Source organism: Trachurus trachurus (genome assembly GCF_905171665.1).
Source record: "Trachurus trachurus genome assembly, chromosome: 12".
NCBI classification, from domain to species: domain Eukaryota; kingdom Metazoa; phylum Chordata; class Actinopteri; order Carangiformes; family Carangidae; genus Trachurus; species Trachurus trachurus.
In genome coordinates this window covers 3,125,945-3,145,278 of record NC_139908.1, presented here as the reverse complement: position 1 = coordinate 3,145,278, position 19,334 = coordinate 3,125,945, and the positions used below count along the sequence as shown (strand labels likewise).

Here is a 19,334-nt window from a genome sequence, read left to right as displayed (position 1 = left end):
TGCAGTACTCATGAGAAGTGAGCCTGTTTTCCCTGGCTTTACTCAAGTGTAGGGATGTAACGATTCACTCAACTCACGATTCGATTCGATTCACGATTTTTTGTTCACGATACGATTTTCTCACGATTCTTTTTAGATCAAAAATGAGCTACAGACAAATTATGACCTAATAAAATGATCTTTTATTCATAAGAGAAAGATAGTCTGAAAAGTTCACCTTTCATTACAGATACACTGCACATCATCATTTATCACCTTTTATCACAAGTAAAACTGGTCTTATTTACAAATAGTCGTTCAATTAAAAAAGAAAATGAACCAATTTCATTGCTCGATTGGTCTGAGAAAAAAACAAACAAAATAAACATTTGGAGCCTAGGCTTGTCAAAATTAAATCAAAATCAATATGACTGAACCGTGTATGAAAGGTTGGAGGGCTTTTAATTTGAAGGGCCACATACAGGAAGTCGTGACACTGTCAGCTTTTTTTCTTCTTTTTTCTACACGGCAGGTCCCTGCGTTTTTTCAGATGTTATTACAGACGTGTCTGGTTTGGAGACTAGTCCGACCATGGATCTATTATAAGTCACTGCTGTTTTCAACGAGCCGCCGCCGTCTCAAAGCACTCACAGGCTGTCAGTTGGAGTAGCAGTCCGCTGCAGTCAGAGGCAGAGCCTCGCACCGCTGCATGCTGACCAACTCACCTCATCTACTGTGTTTATTGGTGATAAACAGTCATAATGTAATTAAAACCCGTGTTGAATCCCGGACCCAACACTGCTATAAGCAACGAGCGACCGTGCGGGGAGGGAGGGGGGGTGTAGCACCGAGGGACAAGAGAGAAAAGAGAGTGAATTGGTAGGCTATGTGTGCGTGGCGGCGTCTGGTGTCGAACAAATGAATCAACCAGTGACTTTTGGGATAATGTAAGCTACTTCTCACCAGAGACTTTGTTCTCACGCATCGCGATTTTTTTTTATTTTCACCGATGCGAGTCGTCACGCAAAGTATCGATTTTTAATCGACTCACGATGCATCGTTACATCCCTACTCAAGTGCTATTAAAGCTCATTCATTCTCCAGTCCACTCTCCGGTCGTGTTCATAGAAGATCTAATATCTTCAAAGTTATCTAGCAAACGTAACATTACCGCTGCTAATGTCTTTTGAACTTTGTGAAGTTTTACGAGGAGAAACGGGAGATCGGCGGAGATTAAGCATTAGTTTGTAGCTAACGTTAGCTAGCGCTTTAGCTAGCGTTGTTAGCTACTAGCTAGTTAGTGACCAAAACAATGATATTTCCCCACCTTTCGGAAAAGTCGGTTAATGCCCGTTCAATCGCTCTTTAGCCACATCTGTCTTCTATCACGGACACCATTTTTCTGATTTCAAATTTTCCTTACAAGCAATTTAAATCTGCCTAATTTTCAATTGTTTGCAATGGGAGTTACCCTTCCGTGACCATTGTTTGTCCAACCTAGCAACAATAACCGTGGGGGGCGGGGCCTTGACAAAGGGTCAATTACAACCGTTCACTGCCATTGATGTCGATAGACGTCAATTGCATTTTTCAACGGGAGGGGCTGGAGGACGGTCTGGCCCTGTAGGTGGCAGCAGTGCCCTCTTTGGAGGAGAGATCAGCATTGATTATGAGAAGAAGAAGCGAGATGACAAAAGATATGCTAAAGAAACTTACGCACGGCGCATTATGTGTACTGTATGTGTCGCGGTAGTTCGGAGAGGAAGAGGGTCGCGATCGTGAGAAAAAGGCGGAAATCATTGAAAAAGACACCGATGACCGACATTGACTAACTTAGCATACTGTCTAAATGAAAATTAGAAGCTAAATGAAATTACAAATAACGAATAATGATATTGTAGAGGATCGCTTTGATTGCCGGCGGAAAAAAAAAAACTCCACATCACACTGACTACAGCTATAAGAGATGTATTTTTATGGTAATTATATATATTTCTATAATTTACAGGTCGTGGATCGAGCAGTGGTCGACCATGGGGCAGAGGTCATGTGACAGCTACAAACGTACAAAAAAGTTCATGCATTTTTACTGATATTTCTAAATTGATTATTATTTTGCTATCAAAAGTCCTTTCTCAGTGTTGTTTTTGTTGTTTTATAGAAGGAGAACACTGTTCAGATGTGTGAGGTGTCACTAAAGCAAAAAATATTAACGTCAAAGTCACTGTTCTGCTTGACATATTTCTTTCCACAAAAAGCTTGTTTTCTCAGTTTTTTGGTCAAAAACTGGTGTTTTTGGCGAAACCTGCCTATGTTCTACTGCTGTTTACAAAAGAATGGAAAAAGGTAGGAACAAACTTTTTTTTCCTATTGAAAGAAGAAAGTCTACTCTTTCTCTTGGTAGTTTCGATGTTTACATAGTCATAGAACAGAAATCTGTGGGTCTTATAAGATCGTTCAAAATGCTCTAAAACGGCTGGCTGTATGGGGCTCTCTGCTCTGAAAATGGCTGGCAGCCAATAAGTTAACTCATTGAGTGCCAACCACGTAATTTCTCGTTTTTCGTTCCCATGCGTTGAGTGCCGAAAACGTAATTTTACGTTTTTTGCTTTTTTTTTAAATTATGAAAATAGACACTTTAATACACATTATATGTAAATTTGGGGACTCTACGACGAGGAGAACTGAAATAGATGACGATCAAAGTCACATGACAGCTCATGATCTGGAAGTTTTTATCATAACTCGGCTTCTGCAAACGAGTTCTGCATGCAGATGCAGCGCAGCTGCTCTGCTCTCACCCGCGCTGCTGCTCCAGCTGCTCGAGCTGCTCGGAGCAGAAACAGGAAGCTCTCAGCCCACAGTCCGCCCGGTCTTCATCTGGAGCAACACCGTGTCCTCCCCAAAGTCCTCCCGCGGTAAAATCTGATGGTCTCTGGGCCAAAGCAGACCGGCATCACCGACCCGAACCACAAACGGACCGCGACCACCGGCGGGACCGGTCTTCCCGAGCCGCGGTGGCCGACTGACCCTCACGTTCCGCGGCGAGAAGCTGTTACACGGCACGGTGCGTCTGTGTTATTGTTGTTTAGTGGCGCCCCCCCCGCCCCTGATGGTGGTTTTGTGAATAGAACAACAATTGTTGTGTATATTTATCTTACACGAGCCCTTTGATCCAGAAATGCGAGTGTGAGAAGAGCGACAGACACAAACAGAGCACCTTTCATAAAAGACGCTCTATCTCCTTTTCTAGAAAAAAAGGAGGGATTTTGGTGAAACCCAGCCATGTTTAGCTTGACTTTTCTCAGGAACGGAGGCACGTAGAAACAAACGGTTTGTGGCCACTTGAAGCATAAAGTTAAACCTTTCAATTGAGCCACAGTATGTGTTGGTGGCAATAATATAGAATACACTGTGGCTCTACATAAAAAGTCAAAAATGGTCTAAATTGCCGGTACACTTGACTAAAACTTTGGAAAGGAGCGCGGCACTCAATGAGTTAATAGCCCTGCGTGAAATGTGTGTGTGAGTGTGGGCTGTGGACACTTGAGTTGACCTGGTCACTTTGATTTTACATTCTCTCATTGGGTTATGAGTGGTCATTTGTGTGGTCATTTGTGTATCAAACCTTCCAGTGCATTATATGAGAGTTTTGAATACTGTTATCAATGCATACTTAAAGGTCAACAATGAACTAGTTTACTAATTTGCAAATCCAATTTGTAAGGTTGTAATAAATATTTTTTGTTGTTTCAACTCAATCCTGTGTTGTAATTATAATGGTAATACTGTTTAGATAGATATAAAACAGGTAAAAGTAAACTTTTATTTTTTAAAGGGGAAGTACCAAATTTTGTGTTTACTTCTTAAAAGTTATTGGAGGCACCGCCAAGTTATTTTATTTCACTATCACAGTTATCACAGGTAACGCCATCTTCAGACGAACTCAGGCCCCATCCCACGGTACTACAACACCCCAATTACTCAATATTTCCTAGCTACATGGGACTGGGGTTACATTTTTGTGGGCTTAAAGGGATATTCCATTCTGTGTTCGTCAGCAAGTCTCCCTGAAAGCCAGAGAAAAATGCAATCCTGAGGCTTTTGAATCACACTTCTCACTTCAGCTCCACCTCAACATCCTGAGACCTTTATTTGTCTTTTATACACTGTAAAAACATAGTGTGGCAATACGAGGGTTTACTTATACTATGTTATATACTAAATTTGTCGCCAACAACGCCACCTTGGGTTAGGGCCCAAGGACCCGTACTATGGTTAACTATAACCTATCAAAGGACACTCAAAGGACGGAGTTCAATGATCACATACACAAGTTTATTTAAAATGACAAGGTTTGCAAAAATGAAATTAACAGGAAGCCCAGGAGAAGGGGATTACTAGGCTGAGGCTTACCGGCTGGAGGAGGGGTCAAAAGGGGGAAGGTGAAGTCCAAAATAAAAAAGGGGAGCACCCCACTCACACAGCAAAAACGTGATGTGCACACAAAATAAATCTTGAACGGGGGTCACACACACACACAAGGGGATCACCACCACCCAGGAGGACCACCACCACCACTGTTGGCCTTCAGCTCTAGGGGGGGGGGGGGGAGGAAAACAAAATTAAGAGGGCTCTGTAAAACAAAACAATGAAATCAAAGACAAACTAATACAAATAAATTCCAAATGAAAACTAAATCACATAACACATAACCAAAACAATATAACCAAACCTTGCTTACATCCACTCTCACACACACACGCAGTCCAGGTGAGTGGCTGAAAGTCCTGGTAGAGCTCGTAGCAGCGCACACGAGCGGCAGCCAAACACACACACACACACACCAACCGGCACCACGCACAGTAGCGGTGGGAGCTGGGTCAGTAACAGGAAGGAAGTCGGTCAGTAGGCCGACAGGACCCCGAACCAAGCCGAAGCAGCAAGGAGGGCAGAAACATAGTAGCAGCAGACTGGCAGCGAAGCAGCGGTAGCATGTAGCCGTGGCTAAATATCCATGACGGATAGTGTCAGACCGGTCACTTAACGTCTCCTCCAAAGAGGGAGAGGGGTGAAGAGGGTCGGCGTGGCGGGGGGGTAGGCCACCACGCGCCATACAACCGGCTGGCTACGCACCGGTCGGCGGCAGTTAACGACCCATTATGTCGCCTCGACCACGGCGGAGATGCCGGATCTGTGCTCTGCTGCGAGCAGCGAATGCAACGACCTGTCAGTGGGCGGGCCGAAGAAGCAGGAAGCGAGAGGTCAGGAAGAGGGACACGGCCTACTTTTATACTCTAGGCTTGAGCAACGATTGGCTACAAGCTAAAACGAGTGTCAGTGCAGCAGAACCCTGTGTTCAATATAACAGTGGTGCCTCATACCACTACAATCGCATTTATTATGTTTCATTAACATTACATCAACATTGTTCCAAAAAGGAGACGTTAAATCCTTTCAGTTCATTTCAGTTTCCACTGTCTCAGATTTCTCATTCTGTGTGTTTATGTACAAACAGTTAATAATAAAACAAAGCAAGAAATTAAATAAAAATACCAATAAGCAGAAATGTCCTCCCAATTTGTTAGGACAGGGTAGGTCTGGCCCTTAAACCAATCAGGAACCCCCAGACCAGAACAGATTTGACTGGTCAAAGACCTGTAGGCTTGTTTTCAAAACAAATCCTGCCAACCCCAACTTTTAACATAAAGCTACAACATAATAAATGGAGAAAATTTTAAGGGGGGCATACTTTATTTCTGTATGCACTGTATCTTTATCTATCTATCTGTCTGTCTGTCCATCCTCAGGAGAGACAGGGAGACCTACACAGGACACAGAGACACTGAGGAACCAGGACTGATCCAGAACCCAGGATACAGAGGTTCAGTGAAGGTGGTGTTGAAGGTGTGGAGGTGGATCAGTTTGTCAGAGGAGACACTGTAGAAGGACAGAGAGCCAGCAGGACAGTCCACATACACTGCTACTCTGTTAGAGACACAGGAGGAGGAGATGGATGTTTCAATATTGTTGTGCCAGACAGAGTAATGACCAACAACATCAGAGCACCTCAGACTCCAGGACTGATCATTTCTTCCAAACCAACATTCTTTAATGTCTCCTTTCCTGCTGATTCCTCTGTAACTCACTGATATATAGACATCTCCTCTCCACTCCACCTCCCAGTAACAGTGACCAGTCAGACCAGTTGAACACAGCAGCTGAGACCAGAAGTCAAATCTGCCTGGATGATCAGGATATGACTGATTCTCTATCACACGTGTCACCTTCCTGTTGTTGTCAGACAGTTTGAGTTTTCTGTTCACTGAGTTCATGTCCACTTCCAGTTCACAGGTGTCTGATGGAGAGAACAAGACACAAAACAGTTTATCATCTGTTCATTTATCAACAACGTAACAGACAATTCATGAAAAAGAAGAATTCAAACATCAATCTTCTGGTGTGGACCTGAGGATGAGACTGATGAAGATCCACACCAATAAACACATGGAGTGAATAAAGTGTCACTAATGAAACTGGATCATCGTCTTCCACTGCAGCACAAAGAAGCTCTGACCCATCTGCTTTCTAAAACTGTCATCTCCTCCACCAAAGAGCTCACACTTAGCATGAAGTTCACACACCTCTGACATCAAATCTCAAAGTGTCGTCTGCTACAAACAAGTTTCACAACAGTCTGGATGGTTTGGTCCAAAAGCTGCAAAGGGCTGAACTCAGTGTTGATGAATATCCAGTCAGAGGACTAAGGCCCAATCCCATTTCTCTTTTTTACCCCAACCCCTTGCCCCTCGCCCCTTGAAACGGAGCTACAAGGGGTAGGGGTAGAAAGTCAACCCCTCCGAATTGGGACACCCCTTCAACAGTCACATACGTCATCACGTAGTCTCACTGGCTTTTACGTAAGCTGATGCGGCGAGCTTTTGCCAGAAATCAAATAGCGTGTTCCATATAACTTAATAAAATAAGATAAAACTTAATGCAGACTGATCGGTTTATTGTAAAACATTTATTTACTGATGTAAATGTGGTGATTTCTGTACACAGAGCCCAGAGGCAGCGCTGCCTGCTCCTCTGTCTGGTACATGAAGCATAACTTTTCATCCAAATAAACTAATGCTACTGCCACAATTGTCAGATTTCATCAATAAGACCAACATTTAAATGCTAAAAAGAATTTAACATGCTGGTGGTAAACCTCTAAAAACCCGCGGATAAGTTAATTAACGACCGCCTTCTCTCCCGGCGGGACCGGGACAAGGACGTAATTTGGCCGGCGGAGCAGCGCTGCAGACCGGCCGCTGTCTCTGTGAGGAGCCGCTCCTCCTGGAGCTTCACTTCTCCGAAAAAACGTCGGAGCATACTTCTAACCCGCCGTCATTTGGGTAAACTAATCGCACATTTGGGACCTAAATAGTTACTTTCTCGCAAGAAAAAATATTAAAACTTAATAAAGTGACGTAATAACCGCGCTACAGTGAGAAATAAAACAGCTTTTCGTTTTACAGCCACCGCTGCCGGCTGCCGCAAGATGCATTCTGGGAAACTTTTCATACCCCTCCGTTTGGAGTGTGCCTCTGAAAAATCTCCGTTTGGAGGGCTATGTAGCCCTACCCCTTCCCCCTACCCCTCTGTCCTAACGGGGATTGGGACACCCCTACCCCTACACGTGAACGCGCAAAACGGAGGGGTAGGGGTAAGTGGTAGGGCCAAGGGGTGAAATGGGATTGGGCCTAAGGCTCCACTGACTGGTGTTAAACTTCTTTCACTTCTACAGAATTACAAAGCTGTGAGTTCACATGGATCTCAGTCACTATGGAAATGGACACATTTTACTTTACTCTTTACAATTTATGCTGACGATACAGTTGTTTATTGCCATGTCGTAACTGTTGCACTGGTCTTTGAACATCTGAGCAAAGCAGCATCACAACTACTCAGCATCTGGCTGTTTATAGTGAATCCATCAGCTGGAAAGGATCATAAATCATCATTATTGAATCTAATGAAAAGGAAAAACTGAGAAGAAAATGATGCCTTTAATGGTATTAAAATAATACAATTATCAATACCAAGGTCATTAATCTCATTAATATGAGTTTGATTGTTGATTTAAAGATCAAAGTTGAGACTGAAAAGTTGGATTTATAAACCATCCACACACTCAACATTTAACATACAAACACCAGTTTACATGTTAAACACTGAGGGTGTCTGATATTTGTACAGATGTGTCACACATCTGGCCCCAGGCCTGAAATTCAGGGAGGAACTGGAGGCGAAATCCATCTCAGACTACTTTAATTATCTTTTCAACATCTTTGTGACATTAATTATAGCCTGTTGTGTTTATGGTTCTGTTGGCTGCACTGTTAATAACATGTTTTGATTTGTTTTGTTGGACCCATGTGATCAGTTTGTTGTTTGTGGATTTAAATTGATTGAATTCTAACATCTTTCCATCCACACTGACAAAACAAAAACTCATTCCTAAATAAATCTCTGGAGAAATTAGACTTCGTACATCTGTAAAATGTAAAAATCTAGTGTAACACGTGCAGCTGTGTTCTCAGAAAACGAATTTAAAAGACACTCACACTTCCTTGGATCAGGTCTCAGTCTCTGAGGTCCACAATGGTCCATCCTGGAGGAGGAAACAAAGTCAGGATCAACTTCATCCACCTTCACTCAGTTAATCAGTTAGTCAAAGAAACAGAGACAGTGTGAGAGCTGATGTTGTCTGTCCATCTGTCCATACCTGAGAGTCTTCAGTCTCCAATCTGGATCCTCCAGTCCAGCAGACAGCAGCTTCATTCCAGAGTCTCCTGGATGATTGTAGCTCAGGTCCAGCTCTCTCAGATGGGAGGGGTTGGAGCTCAGAGCTGAGGCCAGAGAAGAACAGCCTTTCTCTGTGACCAGACAACCTGACAGACTGAACAAATACACACACACCTCTAAATTAATTTGTAAATTGTACACATAACACGCAGACAGCGAGTGAGAGAGATATATTGAGTCAGTGTGAGTTGTGTGTTTTTCAGATAATATATTAAACTAATAAACTATTTCCCAATTCTACAAACCTTCCCACTTCATTATTTCACCTCATTCAATACAAGATCATAAAAAAATATATGAAGCCTTGCTAAATTCACCCTACCTGAGAGTATCCAATCTACAGTGTGGACTCTTCAGTCCACCAGACAACAGCTTCACTCCTGAGTCCTTCAGGTTGTTGTCACTCAGGTCCAGGTGTCTCAGACTAGAGGACTGGGAGCTGAGGACTGATGACAGAGCTTCACAACTTCTCTCTGAGAGGTTACAGCCACTCAGTCTGATGAGGAGTTGGAGGCAAAAAACAAAACAAGCATTAAACACTTCAAGAAAACAAGAGATCAGTATCATAAATACACAACAGCTGCACACTAACCTGAGAGTCTCCAGTGTACAGTGTGGACTCTCCAGTCCAACAGACAACAGCTTCACTCCTGTGTCCTGCAGGTCGTTGTTACTCAGGTCCAGGTGTCTCAGACTAGAGGACTGGGAGCTGAGGACTGAGGACAGAGCTTCACAACTTCTTTTTGAGAGGTTACAGCAGCTCAGCCTGAAAGGAGAAAAACACAAAATGTACCAGTAACAGATCATTTATTTGTTTGACTTGACCAAAGACAAAAGGTTAATCCAGATGGATATATGCACATACAGAGTTTTGTTGGAGGCTTTGACCACTGGCAGCAGCCTCATAAGAGCCTCCTCTGAAGCAGAGTATTTCTTCAGGTCAAACTCGTCCAGATCTTCTTCTGATGACAGTAAGATGAAGATCAGAGCCGACCACTGAGCAGGAGACAGTTTATCTGTGGAGAGACGTCCTGATCTCAGGGACTGTTGGATCTCCTCCACTAGAGAACGATCATTCAGTTCATTCAGACAGTGGAACAGGTTGATGCTATGCTCTGGAGACAGATTCTCACTGATCTTTCTCTTGATGTACTGGATGATCTCTGTTTTGTTTTGTGAGCTACTTCCTGTCTTTGACGTTAGACCTCGTAGGAGAGTCTGATTGGTCTCCAGTGAAAGACCCAGGAGGAAGCGGAGGAACAAGTCCAGGTGTCCATTTGGACTCTGTAAGGCCTCGTCCACAGCGCTCTGGTAGAAAGATTTTGATTCAGATTTTTCTCTCAAGACTTTAGACCGCCAGGAGTTTGTTGGTTGTTGTGACATCAGATTGATTCCAGATTTGATGAAGGTCAGATGGACATGAAGAGCAGCCAGAAACTCCTGAACACTCAGATGGACGAAGCAGAACACCTTGTCCTGGTACAGGCCTCTCTCCTCTTTAAAGATCTGTGTGAACACTCCTGAGTACACTGAGGCTGCTCTGATATCAATGCCACACTCTGTCAGGTCTGATTCATAGAAGATCAGGTTTCCTTTATGCAGCTGCTCAAAAGCCAGTTTCCCCAGAGACTCAATCATCTTCCTGCTCTCTGGACTCCAATGTGGATCTGTCTCAGTTCCTCCATCATACTTGACCTTCTTCAGTTTTAGATGAACCACCAGGAAGTGGATGTACATCTCAGTCAGGGTCTTGGGCAGCTCTCCTCCCTCTCTGGTCTTCAACAGCTCCTCCAGAACTGTAGCAGTGATCCAGCAGAAGACTGGGATGTGGCACATGATGTGGAGGCTTCGTGAGGTCTTGATGTGGGAGATGATCTTTCTGGCCTGCTCCTCATCTCTGAACCTCTTCCTGAAGTACTCCTCCTTCTGTGGGTCATTGAACCCTCTGACCTCTGTCACCATGTCAACACACTGAGGAGGGATCTGATTGGCTGCTGCAGGTCGTGTGGTTATCCAGAGGCGAGCAGAGGGAAGCAGTTTCCCCCTGATGAGGTTGGTTAGCAGCACGTTGACTGAGGTGGACTCTGTCACATCAGTCAGGATCTCAGTGTTGTGGAAGTCCAGAGGAAGTCGACACTCATCCAGACCATCAAAGATGAAGACGACCTGAAACTGATCAAACCTGCAGATTCCTGCTTCTTTGGTTTCAGAGAAGAAGTGATGAACAAGTTCCACCAAGCTGAACCTTTTCTCTTTCAGCACATTCAGCTCTCTGAAGGTGAAGGGAAATGTGAAGTGTATGTCCTGGTTGGTTTTGTCTTCAGCCCAGTCCAGAGTGAACTTCTGAGTTAAGACTGTTTTCCCAATGCCAGCCACTCCCTTTGTCATCACTGTTCTGATTGGTCGGTCTCTTTCAGGTAGGACTTTAAAGATGTCTTCTTGTCGGATGGTTGTTTCTGGTCTGTGTGGTTTCCTGGACGCTGTTTCAATCTGTCTGACCTCATGTTCATCATTGACCTCTCCAGCCCCTCCCTCTGTGATGTAGAGCTCTGTGTAGATCTGGTTCAGAAGGGTTGGGTTTCCTGCTTTAGAGATCCCCTCAAACACACACTGGAACTTCTTCTTCAGGTTCAATTTGTGTTCACGTCGACAAACTGCAGCATGACTTTCTAAACAGAGAAAAACATAAGATCAATTAATGAAATATGAAGTCAATATTTTAACATCTAATTGCACTTAAGAAAGTCCATTATAACATAAACTCCTCCAAAAAGTTTGGAGATATTATTTTAGTCAATCATCTTTGATAAAAACCAATTGGTGTTGTAGAAACAGCGAAAGCAAAACGCTTACTTTAGGCACTCCGACTGAGCCAAGGAATTCTTTAAAAAGCCTTTATTTTATTTAGGGCATATCTCTATTCAAATATATGAGACGCCGACCGGTTTCGACCAGATGCTCTTCGTCAGGGCGTAAGAAGTGAAGTTGTATTTTATATCGTTGGAAATCCTGTTTAGTCATCTTTACAACGAGGTACAACTTGTAAGGATTGTGAATCCATGGAATGAAAGCAACAGTTGAACACTTGTGGAAATCGGCTTGGCCGTGCTGTACATGTTAGAGTGACCAACAAAACCACACTGGTTGACCTTGAACAACTCCTGGTTGAGTAATGGGATGTCATCCTACAGCTAAATGTGGCCAGGCCAGTGACTGGCATGTGTAGTTGCCAAGCTGTTGTGTTCCACTCAATAGTGAGGTCCCAGACGGTGTAAAATGAATAAAGTGTAAAAATTGCACACGTTTTTTTTCCCACGTGGGAGAGTGCAATCATCCAATCCGCCAAGCAAGTCTGGACACATGGTAAGCCAGTCATACACCTGTGACTGACACACACCTGGCAGCACAGAAAGGTCAAAACAAGAGTAAATACCGACAGGAGAATATTGCGTGGCTTTTTTTTTTTAGGGGCCCTACCCACACATTTAGCTGTGTTGCTCATCTCACGGATGCATGATCCTTGCAAGTTGTACCTCATTGTAAAGGTGACTAATCAGGCTTTCCAACGATATAAAATACAACACCAATTGGTATTATTAAATGGGAGAAATGATAATAACATTTTAGGATCTACTAGATCTACTTGAAAATGTTCTAGAAATCCTCTTACTGCTCTGCAGACAGTCGGCCAACTCCTCCTGCTTCATTCTCCTCAGGAAGTTCACTGTGATCTTCAGAAATGACTCTCTGCTCCTCCTCTGATCTTCATCATCACCACCCACTACCTCATCATCATTGTCAGGATCATCTAATAATTCTGAGCAATTTGGACTCAGAAGTTTTTGGGCTCTTTTCAGCTCGTTCTTCACAAAAGTGACAATGTTCTCCTCCAGCAGCTGGAAAAACAATAGCATGCTGTGTAAACTTCACTTTCAGTATAAACACATTGATCAAACATCAGATCATCAGTCACCAGGACTGTGCTTAATCATATCCACTTCTCTTCACAGCTACACAGAGAGATTTAGAGATGTTAATCAAACCTGCTGATCTGATAAAAATAAATTAAGTACCATGGCGAGAAATGTTTTGTAAAACAAATAAAGCAGCATGACATTGTTAGTAGCTGAACATTTCTTGGTGGCTGCTGTAGTCATCAGTTCTGTGTGTAGATGAACATTTACACACCATAAAAATGGAGTCCAGGTCTGTGTGATGCTGTTTGGTGGACTGATCACTGAGAACCTCTGATGTCCCCTGGAGAACTCTGTGGAGAACAGATGAACGTTAGAACATGAAATAAAACAATCACATCAGTGAGGATTTTATCGAAAGTAAAGGGCAATCTCTCCTCCAGATACCAAAGATGACCGAGCTTTTACTGCGGCTGCTCTTGGTTCTGGAACAACCTGCCATTGCACAACCGGTCAGCAGGGTCAATAAAGATGTTTAAATCCTCCCTAAAACATACATTTTCTCCTTGGCGTTGGGTTGACACATTTTGACTTTTACCAATATTTCGTTTCTTTAGGTCATTAGTGTTTTATTGCATTTTACTTACTGTAAACTTACTACTACTTACTTACTACTTACTGTATTTTATGGTATTTTAATAATTGCATGTTTTTATTGATCTGTGCAGCACTTTGGTCACATTTGTTTGTTTTTTAAGTGCTCCATGAATAAAGTCTAAGAGTTGAGTTTTTAAAGATGTTTTCTATGAATGAAGCTTTTATATAGAGAATAATAAGGTTTTACCTTTCTGTGACGTCATCAAGCGGAACCCTAGACCATTCACTCTTCATGGGCACACAACTTGGGTCAGCAGACTGTTGTCCACTTTTAAAATTAAAGGGTAAAACCAGAGACCGGTCACTCTTCATAGACAAACAGCTGGGGTCAGCAGACTGTTGTCCACTTTTAAAATTATAGGGTAAAATAATAGACCCGTCACTCTTCATGGACAAACAGCTGGGGACAGGAGAGTCTTCTCCCTGCTTCTTGTTTCTGGTAACAAGGAAAATAACAAATAATGAGATATACTCAACCTTATAATGACCCAAATAAACATAAAATCACATGAGAAATCAAGTTGGTTTTCACTGATGTTGCCCAGTATCACCAAGAGAGATCCTCATCTCACCTCTGAGCTTTGGTCCGGCTCTCATGTTTCCTCCTCAGAGTGGTTTTAGAGGGAGGGGCTCCCTCCTCTCTGTCCTCACACTGATTCATAGCACCTTCACACAAACACAACAACAGGCTTCATCACAACAGGACTCACTTCACAGGACACATAATAATGGGCGTCTTAACATCCAGTAGATGAGATTGGAAAAGTGAACAACACAGGAAAATACAGGATCGTCACAGGAATGTGCAATTTTGACTGAAATATTGATTACAATAGAAGTGATGTTGTTAGGCCATACTGATACATTCACTCTCATTTCAGAGGAATAATTTCACAATGTTTTAAGTCTGGGGAAAGAAAGTTAAAGACGCATGCTTAACAGATTAAATACAATGTTTAAAATATCAAAACATGAAAAAAAGAAAATCATTTAAGGACATTCTTAATGCCCTTAAATAAGGACATTCTTAATGTCCTTAAATGGGTTAGGGCAATTTGATTTAAATCAAACTACTGTTGATTCTCCCTCCAAGTAACAACAGTAGCACATACAGCACATCATCCTTTGATCTTTGACTGAATATATTTGACTGAATATATTTGCAGATTAATTTAGTAAGTAAGGCTCCAGTGAAGAAAAGTCTCTACTAGTGGTGACTGTGTTTTAAGGACGTGGAGTCAAAACAACATATGTCTCATTTTGACCAAAGCTGTCCAACCAGTTCTGTCACTCTCTGCATTTATTTCTGATGTCGTTGTCTCAGGTTACAATCATCAGGCCTCTGTTGCTCAAATGTGAATAGTTCCTAAATTGTCTTTTAACTCCAACAGACATTCATACCAATATTTGATTCAATCTGAAACACCTGTTGAGCATTAAAAACTTTCCTCATGTCCAGTCAAACAGTGATACAACAACATGTGACCACATTTATCCTGTTCATCAGACATTTGAAGATTCTCACCTGCTGAACTCTCTTCAGGTCGACTTTCACACACTTTCCACCTTCATGTGTTGACGAAACATTTGGAGAGAAGAAGCTGCTCCGTCTTCTTCATTAGTCCTGCTGTATGTCAGCATTTGATCTGATTAGAAGTCACATCCTCATAACTTCTGAGTCAACACCTTAAAAAAACGTCAGAGTGGCATCAAAACCCATCTAACTTGTTTAATAAATCCAATCAGTGATGGAAATCACAAGAAAAGTGCAGTTTTATAGTCTGCCCACTAGATGGTGGTTACGCATCAAAAACTTTTCTCATGACCAGTCAGACAGTGGCATAACAAAATGTGACCATATTTATTCTGTTAATTGGACATTTGAAGACATCTCAGTAATGTGGTTAGTCCATACTGCTTATGTGATACATTCACTCTCAGTTCAGAGGAATAATTTTACAATGTTTTCAGTCTGGGGAACGAAAGTTGAAGATATATGCTTAACAGATTAACTCATTGGCTGCCATTGACGTCTATAGACGTCAATCTAATTACAACCGTTCACTGCCATTGACGTCGATAGACGTCAATTGCGTTTTTCAACGGGAAGGGCTGGAGGACGGTCTGGCGGAGCTTGTCCATCAATATCAGGCTTGTAAACTAGTGTAATGACGTGTAGGTGCCCTGTAGGCCCTGTAGGTGGCAGCAGTGCCCTCTTTGGATGAGAGATCAGCATTGATTATGAGAAGAAGAAGCGAGATGACAAGAGATATGCTAAAGAAACTTATGCACGGAGCCTATGTGTTCCGCACGTCGGCACATTATGTACCGTGTGTGTCGCGGTAGTTCGGAAAGGAAGAGGGTCGCGATCGTGAGAAAACGACGGAGATCATTGAAAAAGACACCGACGACCGACACCGACGCTGGACACAGGCGATCAAGCCGGGCCGAGCGGCCGGTGAGAGCAGCAGCTGACGGCGTCACCACAGACCAGAGCCCAGCTCAACTGACGGCTCGGTGGACGTGACCCGAGCGATTCCATCCGGATCAACCAGGAGCAGCAGAGACTCGTCCCCACGCTCCAGAAAGACATGAAGGTAATAATATAATACATCAATGGTAAAAATAATAAAATAAACTAACTTGCTAGCGAGCTAACTTTTACTGCTTAGAGAAGGGCGGATCGCTTTGATCGGAAAGGTTAAAAAAAAAAAAAACTCCACATCACACTTGACTACATCTAAGAGATGTATTTTTATGGTAATTCTATATATTTCTATAATTTACAGGTGGTGGATCGAGCAGTGGTCGACCATGGGGCAGAGGTCATGTGACAGCTACAAACGTACAAAAAAGTTAATGCATTTTTACTGATATTTGTAAATAAATTATTATTTTGCCATCAAAAGTCCTTTCTCAGTGTTGTTTTTGTTGTTTTATAGAAGGAGAACACTGTTCAGATGTGTGAGGTGTCACTAAAGCAAAAAATATCAACGTCAAAGTCACTGTTCTGCTTGACATGTTTCTTTCCACAAAAAGCTTGTTTTCTCAGTGTTTTGGTCAAAAACTGCTGTTTTTGGCGAAACCAGCCTACGTTCTACTGCTGTTTACAAAAGAACGGAAAAGGGTAGAAACAAACTTTTTTTTCCTATTGAACAAAGAGAGTCTACTCTTTCTCTTGGTAGTTTCGGTGTTTATATAGTCATAGAACACAATATTCTGTGGGTCTTATAAGATCGTTCAAAATGCTCTAAAACGGCTGGCAGTATGGGGCTCTCTGATCTGAAAATGGCTGGCAGCCAATGAGTTAAAGATAATGTTTAAAAAAATTAAAGAATGAAAAACGAAAAAAAAAGTCCTTTGAGGACATATTTTTTTTAGGGTTAGGGCAGTTTGATTTAGGAAAGATCATTAGTGTTAATGATCTTTCCTAAATCAAACTACTGTTGATTCCTCCCCCAAGCAACAAGTCATACAGCACGTTGTCCTTTGACCTTTGACCTTTGACTGAATATGTATTTGCTCTTGAACAGATTCATCTAGGAAGGGAACAAAGCTGCAGTGAAGACAAGTCTCTACTAGTGTTGACTAGGTTTTAAGGACATGTAGTCCAAACATCATATGATCAGTTTTGACCAAAGCTGTCCAACCAGTTCTGTCACTCTCTGCATTTATTTCTGATGTCGTTGTCTCAGGTTACAATCAGACCTCTGGTGCTTCTATCAAACACTAACACAAATGTGAATAGTTCCTAAATAATTGTCTTTTAACTCCAACAGACATTCATAACAAAATTTGACTTAATCTGAAACACCCATTAAGCATCAAAAACTTTCCTCATGTCCAGTCAAACAGTGACACAACAACATGTGACCACATTTATCCTGTTCATCAGACATTTGAAGATTCTCACCTGCTGAACTCTCTTCAGGTCGACTTTCACACACTTTCCACCTTCATGTGTTGACGAAACATTTGGAGAGAAGAAGCTGCTCCGACTTCTTCAATAGTCCTGCTGTATGTGTGCATTTAATCTGATTCACATCCTCATAACTTTAGAGTCCACACCTAAAAGAATCATCAGAATGACATCTAACCTGTTTAGAGAGGTGTAGTTCTATGGTCTGTCCACTAGATGGTGGTAAGTCATATTCCAGGGAGCAATAGATTCAGGTTCATCAACAGCTGACAGTCACAGCTGAGCCCTTTGCATCAACTTGCATTTTGTTCAAAATGTTACATTTCCAATTTTCTGCAAAAAACAATCTAATATGTTTATGTGTGCAGTGAATTACATAAAAGCATAGTTCAACATTTAGTCAGATCCTCCTCTCACCATAATCCCTATAGTCATAGCAGTAGATTCATTACTTTTAATTATCGGTGCATGTTGTTTTGAGATCGGCGGGGCAGAGACGTGAGCTGCTCAGTGAACACAATGGAGGTGAACGGTACAGGTCCCCTGTCCCTCATCAAACTCATCAAATACACAATCCAACAACTCCACAAGTGGTGGACAAGTTGTGACCTGCACATGAGATAATCATGTAACATTAGTGACAAAGCAGCCAGGCTTCAGCATAATCACTGTATATTTTACCTGATACAGTAAAAGAAACGTCAGTCACGCAATTCAAAATTAGATTCAGCCTAATGTAGTTTAAAGATAATGAACAGTTTTTCCATGAAGAAGCTCATATATAGAAAGTCTTTTGACAGGTTGTATATTGGTGTGGTTCAGCAACATTAATAAGAGGGTGGAGCTGCTGTTTGCAAACACAATCATACGACCTGCTGTGCTCTGAACGCTCATCCATATGACTGTCTGCAATGGTGTTAATCCTGATACACACACACACACACACACACACAAACACACACTTAGACAAGCGACCCGACCCAACACTGTTTTAACAAGAAGTCTGAACTAGAACCTGCTACAGGTGTTTCACAGTTTTATTATTGCACAGTAGGAGTGTGCGTGCGTGTGTGTGTGTGTGATTAGACAGATGTTTTCACTTGATGCTCTTCCTCCTGTTGTGGAGGAGAAAGAAACTACAGAACTGATTTAGCTGATGGAGATCGAGGGGTTAAAACACTGATGTACCGATATTTGATTTTTTTTTTTTTTTTAAAGGTTCAAGCAGAATTTCAAAATAAAAGTCACCATGGTTGAATTAATCTGATTATTGGGGTCAAAAACAAAAAAGGAACCAGATCATGGGGATTGATTAGAGTATTGATTAGAAACAGTGTCGTTAACAGTTTTTATTTTCTGTCATGTTCAACCAGTTGTTTAATAAAGCTCTTTGTAAAACAGATTCTTCACCTCCTTTTATTCTGCATTCACCCAGGTGAAGTCCAGGTTTGTAGATCTGGACTTCCACTGGAGTAAAGTTATGATGTGATATTATAGATTATAGATTATAGATCAGGCTTCCTGACATTATAAAACTTGATTATCTGCAGCACTGAAGCATCGACCTGCTGAGACTGAACAAACTTTAAGTCACTGAAGTTGTTTTTAATGTGATCTGTGATGTTGCTGCTGTTTCCTGGATTAAAGATATTTTATCTGTTGGTGTCTGAGATGATTGATCAGCAGAGGAACGGTTGCGTTTTTATCTGAGCCTCTGAAATATGTGAGTCCATGGAGAACTGAGAGTCAGAATCAGTCCTAGTTGATTTTTTTCTCTTTATTACAGCCCAAGTGTCGACTAAGTCAATCGACGGTCAACTTTTCTTTTTCTTTTTTCAGAAATTTGACCACTTTTTCTAGATTTTTTTTTTTAACAGTTTTACCAATTTCTTCTAGAATTTTTTTTTAAACTTTTTTTTTGAGAATTTTTACCACTTTTCCCTAGAAAACTTTTAACCTTTTTTTTCTGGAGAATTTTACCACTTCTTTCCAGAATTTTTTCTACAAAA

General features: G+C 41.9%; 2 protein-coding genes across 2 annotated transcripts in view; both read right to left on the bottom strand.

The window, feature by feature from the left end:
* Window positions 1–19,334, bottom strand: part of LOC310995018 (uncharacterized protein) — a gene marked incomplete at its 3' end in the record, with an annotated part of 162,899 nt that overhangs the window by 18,408 nt on the left and 125,157 nt on the right. The window lies entirely within an intron of this gene.
* The window catches only part of LOC310994986 (NACHT, LRR and PYD domains-containing protein 3-like), a gene marked incomplete at both ends in the record, with an annotated part of 128,852 nt that continues 115,845 nt past the window's right edge, over window positions 6,328–19,334 (bottom strand). The window contains 2 exons of the mRNA XM_083983916.1: window positions 6,328–6,337; window positions 8,756–8,929. Of these exons, the coding sequence (XP_083840042.1) occupies window positions 6,328–6,337; window positions 8,756–8,929 (184 nt within the window). The remainder of the gene's footprint in view (window positions 6,338–8,755; window positions 8,930–19,334) is intronic.